General features: G+C 37.6%; 1 protein-coding gene across 1 annotated transcript in view; it reads left to right on the forward strand.

Annotated features, from left to right (window-relative positions):
* Nucleotides 1–4,335, forward strand: part of MARCHF6 (membrane associated ring-CH-type finger 6) — a 75,689-nt gene extending 71,354 nt beyond the window's left edge. Inside the window, exon 26 of the mRNA XM_036846439.1 lies at nt 717–4,335. Within this exon, the coding sequence (XP_036702334.1) occupies nt 717–807 (91 nt within the window). The 3' untranslated portion in view covers nt 808–4,335. The remainder of the gene's footprint in view (nt 1–716) is intronic.
* Nucleotides 4,336–7,619: the final 3,284 nt, after the last annotated feature.

A 7,619-nucleotide genomic window follows, 5' to 3' on the forward strand; every position in this document is an offset into this window, starting at 1 on the left:
CATGTTCTGGTGGAGGACCTCCCGCCCTGTCGTCCCATCCACAGGCACGTCTGTCTCCGTTTCTGCAGTCCTGCTCCCTTTACCATCACCTCTCATAGGTTAGGAACACTTAATACTCTTTCTTGGACCATAACCTCCTACCTTCTGTCAGTCACTTGCATACAATCATTTCTGTGCCATCTCCCTTTGACCTCCTTGAAATCTTTGTCCTTTGATTTCTCCTTTTCTTTAGAACTAGAGCTTTTCAGGTTTTACTCTCCTCCCTACCCAGCTTTCTGATTATCATATTTCCAGTCCATTTCTTCAGATCTGTCCACTTACCTGATTTGTAAAATATGATCCATAACAGATAAATCCCCTGAATAAGTTTACTCTACCTTACCTACCTCTGGCCTCCAACAGTCAGTTTATGAGGGCCCCTCACCTGCGGACCAGAGCCTGTACTCCACTGCACAGCATCTGAGGCCTTCTGACCTGTGCTGCTCTCATGTCTTCCCGTAAACCCATACCTTTGCTATGAGATGCCTGCTTTTGTGCTGTTTGCCGGTATTCATTCTAGACTCCCGTTCTACCTACCTAACTATTGAAGGGTTTTAAGTGGGAGTGAAGTGATCTGATTTACATTTTTAAAAATGTATCACTGGCTGCTCTAAGGAAGAATGTTTTAGTAAGTAAGATCACATAAGAGAGTAACCACCCTGTTTTTAACAACCTAGGTACCTTGTGGGCCAACGCCTCGTGAACTATGAACGGAAATCTGGCAAACAAGGCACATCGCCACCGCCTCCACAGTCGTCCCAAGAATAAAGTGGTTGTCTCAACTACCTTGACCTTCCCCTGCCTTTACGTGTCCTTTTTTGTGGACTTCTCTCTTTGGAGATTTTCCCCAGTGATCTCTCAGCGTTGTTTTTAAGTTAAGGGTGTTTGACTTGGGTTTTCAGCATTCAGCAAGCAGCAGTGCGAGGCTCTGCTGCCCTTCCTGCATCTTCTGACACCATTGCTGTCTGAGGTCTGTGTATGTGTAAATAGAAGCTCCTGGATACCCTGAAACCTTGGATTAAACAGAATGTGCATTGTACATCTTCAAACAAAATGTATATTAATTTATTAAATCTAGTTGTCACTTTATTTTGGACCTGCTGTGATCCTGACAAGAAATGTGCCACAGAGCCATAGTGCAGAGGCAAGACTTTTTAATGACGTCTTTTGGAATGCAATGTCCTGGTGTTCCTAGCAGTTCTTATTAAGTGAACTGTACATTCTGTCTTGGCTGTTCAGACCTTACCAAGAACGTAAAAGGAAACAAGTAGAAATCAACAGTGGAGTGTCTGTTGTAAGAAAACATGAACTTGTGCTTCACTGTCAATCGTTTTTGGAAGTTATTTTGTATAACACCAAAGCTGTTGTACATTTTCTACTGCTTGATTTTTTTTCATGTGTCTGTGTTTGTAATATTGTATAGTATCTTGTGCTAGGTGACGAAATTATTTTTAATTTTGATAATTTAATATTCCTAGTGATCAGCATTGGGAGTTGGGTTTTTGTGCTTGTTAGGGGCATGTCTATACTTAGAGAAAAGAAAAAGTCCAAAAGAAGATTTTTCCTCCAGCCCCCTTTTCCCACACACAGCTGTCTTTTCGTCAGCAGTGGCCAAAAGTCATGCAAGATCATAAATCTTAGAGAATAACATCACCAGTGATACTGCATCTTCCTGGAATAAGGACATACTGAAATGTTTGTCAAATGTAGATGGGGTTTGTGGTCTTAGATTGACAGCATTAGAGAAGACAGGTTAGAACCCCTGGTCCTGCTGGTTAGTGCATCATTGCGTGAGGATTAGGGGCAGTGCATTTCTCCAGAGTTTCCAAAGCTTTTTGTTTACAGAATAAAACTATAAATAAAACCAACTTGATTTTATTTCACCAGAAGGAAGCTGGCTGAGCTGGCCTTTTAACATAGGAGTACAGAATGTATTTCATTGGAAACATGCTGTAAAATCTCAGAAAGCAGAACACTTAGAAACTTGGTTTTCTTTTATAACCAAAGCTTCAAGTTAGAAGTTTAGAGAAATAGAATGGTTGGGCACGTGATCCAAGTGTTTAATGGTGATGGTATATTGTAAGGGTAGTGTTTGTTTTTGAATGATAACTTAGTTCTCAGAGAAAATGGACAGCATAGATCTTAAGAAACCATAAAAGAATTTCCATATAGTATTAAAACCCATAGGCTTAAATCTGAGGATTTTTAAAATATGAGAGTCAGCCAAACATAAGTTACCAAAATCAAAAGCAACACGTTCTGGTTGTTTTATATTTCAACAATTTTTCCTGAAGTGGTAAGTAAGTACTTTAAAACATCAGTATCAAAAAAAAAAAGCTCGACATAGGATTCAGTGTTACAGTTTTTGGCACTTTGTAGTAGCCCTTTCTCATATTTGAAGTAAGGTCTTTGCTAGCCCTACCTTTACTTAGAAATTTAGTCCTACTGTAAAAATTAGCATTTTAAACATAATGCCACCTGTCATGGTGTATGTCTATATCAATTGTTCTCTTTGGGAGAAAAATATTATGAAATTGGGCATATAACTTGATCGTGTTAATTTAAGTTTCTTTTTTAATTTTTCAGAGAATTTGTAGATCTTGATATAAAATTACTGGAACACATTTATCTGTTACCAGAAAGAGATCTAGGCAGATATCACAAAAGATTAAAAATTGTTACTCTACAAAATTTTAAGTGAACCTTATCAGATATTTTGTAAAAAAAACAAAACAAAAAACAACATATAATATACATATGTGTGTGTGTGTGTGTATATATATATGTATATATATATATATATATATGAATGGCCAAAAAATTGCCCTCCATTTCACTGGCAGATAACTTTATCTTGTCTTACTTAAGGATTTCCCCTGGTTTTTCAGTTGTGCTTTGTCCTGTTTTTTTCAATAAGGTGAATACTTTCATAAGGAAAGCATTTGCTGGCATACTATTTACTTGGGTAGCGTCAAGATTTTATTATTAACCAACAGTCTTATAAATATTTAAAACTTCTAGTTCAGCAAGTGCTACTATTGCTGCCCTTCATGTAGAATTAAAAAAAAATAATAGTGTAGTTTTGCTTCATTTTACATTGGGCTAAGACTGTCTTCAAGGAAGGTAATTAGGAAAGAAGACCTTTTTGCTTTATTTTTACTATTTATAAATTGAAGACAAATCAACATTTGGGGTTAGTTTTACATGACCAGTTATCAAATGGTCATAGTATGAAGTATGCAGTTGTTCATTATTAGCAAATTCTGTTTGATTTTTAAACTATTAAGTACTAATAGTTGAGATGAAAACAAGAAAAATGCCAATGTGAAGTTTGTGTATAGCTAGCCTTAAAGAAGCTCCATGTTTTTAGGTGATTTTTTTTCCTGTTCTCTGGAGAAACAGTGGAGATTGGACATCTCAATTCCAGATGTAAATGAAAAGTAATTTTTATTTCAACATTTAATATAACTGTTATTACTGTGGATTCTTGTCTTGTGTTTTTTCTTTCCCTTATTCAAGTAATAGAGAAGAACTTTTTCTCAAATGATTTATCTTAGATGATATGTCCTTTCTGTATTGGCAAAATGCTACTACTAAAGTGTAATTCTTGAATTTAGGTTGAATTGATGACTTTTAAGACAAAACAGTGAAGCACTGGACATTTCTACATTGTATTGCGTTTGGAAACACACACACACACACACACACTCACCCACTCACTCACTCTGAAGAATGTTGCACCAGTATAAGAACACTAGCACTTTTTTAAATGTTGCAAGTGAGCTGCTTACTCTTCATTTTCAGGATTGAGTATTTTAAGCTCTCTACTTACTGTGATAAGTTTTTTATATTGTAAAATTAAATGATGATGTTTAAAATACTCCTTTAGAAGGTTACCTATCAGTTGCCATCAAGAAGAAAACAAATGTCCTACCACAAAGGTATTACTGGAAGCCTCACTTGTGGAGATGCTCTGACTTCCTTGTATCTACTTAATTAACATGCCCCTCAATCAGATGTTTTCCTTTCAGTCCATTACTGCCCTGTGTCATTTTTTTAATCAATAAAACAGCCATCACGAGTAAGGGCTTCTTTCAGGTAATCCCCAACAATATCTTTGGCATTTAATACAACATAAAGATAAGACAGGATACATCTGTTTTCATTCCCATCTATTTTGTATGAGTGCCTCATTTTGTAGTCATGAAATTAATATAGTACCTTAAATGAAAATGTAATGACCATAAGGCCTAGAAATGACTGTTGTAGAAGCTCAATAAATAGAACATTTACTTAGTTGGGATGTTAGTTTTCTATTAAACACCTTATATCCCCAGACCAACTTTATGTGTATATATTCTAAAGTGCTCCCTTTTTTATGTGGTTGTTTGTTGCCTTCTGAGTTGAGAGAAAAATTGAATAAAAACGTTAGTTGTAGCCTAGTTTTTTTGGTTTGTTTATTTTTGCTTTGTTGCAAGATTGCTTCAGAATTATGAAATGTGCATTATTAGTTGGCATAGGCAGATAATCCAGATTGTTAAAAGTATAATAATTATGGAAGAAAAAACTCAAGTTACATATGATTATAGCCCTTCCATTCTAAGTAGGAACTTGAAAGTATAGTTGCAGAAGACGCACCTTCCCCCTCTCTCCCTCCATTGTGGTTATAGCCCATCCTCACTGGGAAGAGCGAAGCCCTTCTTGTGCCACAGGCAGTATGCCACCCAGCTCTGCGCCTCCACTGCAAGATCTGAGCATAAAGTTTCACCAGGTTGTCTTTTAGATGGAGATTTGGATAGAGTAAAAGTCCACTTCACATACTGATCATATGTATCAGAGAAGAAGGAAAGGATTGCTTGAGGTTTTTAAAGTGCCCTTTGTGAAGAGATCCTTTTGTTTCTAATTTTTGTTTATAGGTTCAAAGCTTTTTCTGTGATTTTTTAAAAAATCAAGTGCATTTTTAATTATTTCAAATGCAGTGGTGGTAGGTGAAATGCTATTTGATCCATAGGGCATGTGTAACCTGTGAAGTTGAACTTTATAGCAAAGGAAATTGTACGGTGAATCTCAGAAAGTGGCCATGAATTCCCTCCTCCCACCGTGCAGTTTGCAGCCACTCTTGTTGGGAACAGAGCCAACATCACGAGTGAAATGAGGGTCTGAGGAGGTGATTTCCCCCCAGCCCCACCCTCATTTTTTTTTTGGTGTCTCTTTTGTTTCCAGCACTGTACTTGGTACTGTAGTAGAATGAGGTATGGGGGTTTGCCTTCAGGGAGCCCAGGTGGAATGGAAAAGAACAGAAAAATGAGCAAAAGCTTCCACTGTAGGTATGAGTAAAATGCCACAAGGAACACAGAGAAAGGACCCACTTTGGGCGAGTCTCTGATGACCTGGTGGTGCTCAAGTCCTGTTCTGTGTATCCAGGCGCCCCTCCCACACACCCACACCACGGTTCCTCTTTCACCCTCTTGCAGTCTACTTCTGCTCAGTCCCACACGGCACTACAACTGTCCGTATGTCAACAGCAGTAACCCACTTTACGTTGTCAAATCATCTTTTTGAAATTTCTTCCTTTACATACATAACAGTGCCATGTCTTTCTGCTCCTCCATGTTTGTTCAGTAACTTTTCTCTAGGACGAGAAGCTTCATACCCAAGAACCCCACTCATTCACTCCTTTCTTTGCTTAAATGGAGCAGTCCCTTCTGCTAGCTGCACAAATCCAAAGGTGTGATGGAGCAGAATAGAGAGTCCAGAAATAGACCTACACATATATAGATGGCTGCTTTTTGACAAAGGTGCAAAAGTCAAATAGTGCTGGAGTAATTGGACCTCCAGATACAAGATTAAAAACTGATCCATATCTCAACAGTTGTAAAAATTAACTCATGGATTACAGTCCTAAATGTTAAAACCGCAAACTAACTTCTAGAAGAAGAAAAAGGGGAAAATACTCAACCTTGGGTTATAACCCCAAAAGCACAATCCATAGAAGAAAATTTTGATGAATTGGGCTTTATCAAAATTGAGACCGTCTGCTCTTTGAAATACAATGTTTAGAGAGCAAAAAAGACAAGCCATGGAGTTGCAGAAAATATTTACAAAACATTTCTGATAAAATGCATTCGGAATTAAAAAGTCTCTAAACTCAGTAGTGAGAAAACCTATTTGCCCATTTTAAAAATGGGCAAAATATTTAACATACTTCACTGAAGAGGATATATATATATATATATATATATATATATATATATATATATGGCAAATTACATGAGAAGATGGTCAACAGAATTAGCCATAAGTAAAATGCAAATTAAAACCACAATGAGATACCCGTTCATACCCATTAGAATGGCTAAAACTAAAAATACCATAGCACGTGGTGGTGAGGATGTGGAGGAACTGGAACTCGCATACCCCGCTGGAGGGAATGTAAAATGGTACAACTACTTTGGGAAACAGCTGGGCAGTTCTTAAAAGGTTAAAATCTGTTTACTTACCACTCCTAGTTCTTTACCGAAAGAAAACGTGTAAGTCCGTATGAAGACTTAAACACGTGCTTGTTCATAGTAGCTTTATTTGTACTAACCCAAAGCTGGAAACAATCCTCGTGCCCGTCAACTGATGAATGGATAAATGATTATCCATATAATGAGATACTGCTCAGCAACAGAAAGCAATTCACTATCCGTATATACAGCTTGGACAAATCTCAAAATGATGCTGAGTGGAAGTAAACTGAAAGTGTACTGTGTGCTTTTCATTTATATAGAATCCTAGAAAATACAAAGTAACCTACAGCAATCTAGAAAGCATATCAGTGCGGGTAGGGGTTGGCAAGGAGGGACGTGGGGGGATTTCACAGGCATGTGAAGAGACGGGGCGGGGAGGACGCATGTGTGTGATGGATGTGTTCACTATCTTGATGGAGCTCTGGTTTGAAGTGTCAGGGTTTACCAAACTGTACAGTTTAAATTTGTGCAATTTACTGAATGTTAATTACACCTCAATTTTAAAAAGTAATATGTCCATACATTGTCTTTAACTGACCGTTTCACACCTTCTCTTCCTCAAAGTGCCACCTTCTCCACCTTCCTGACTTTTGGCTGATGATTTTTATTCCTATTTCACTTAGAAGATAGAAGCAATCAGAACAGAACTTTTCACAAGTTCACACCCTCTGCCCCATCACCCCCTGTGTTTATTGTGCTCCAGGCAGCCTCCCCTTTTCCACAACAGGTCAAACCTCAGGGCCTTTGCATATGCTGTTTGCCATGCCTTAATATTCTTCCTCCAAGCTCTCCCCAACCTCCTCGTTTCTATACTAAAATGTCTTTCTTAGGGAGGCTTATCTGAAATTGTAGCTACTTGGGCATTCCTGTCTCCTGCTATATTTTTCTCTTTCATATTAACGTACTGTACAGTTTACCTATCTTGTTTATATTTGCATGTTTTTCCTTCACTTGAATGTAAGCTCCAGAGATTGAAAAAAAAAAAAAAAAAACGATTTGGGGATTACTACTGTATTCCAAAACAGTCCTGGGACATATTGGGCGTTCTATAAATATTGTTGGGTAAGT

The sequence above is a fragment of the Balaenoptera musculus genome, chromosome 3 (genome assembly GCF_009873245.2).
Source record: "Balaenoptera musculus isolate JJ_BM4_2016_0621 chromosome 3, mBalMus1.pri.v3, whole genome shotgun sequence".
Lineage (NCBI taxonomy): Eukaryota > Metazoa > Chordata > Mammalia > Artiodactyla > Balaenopteridae > Balaenoptera > Balaenoptera musculus.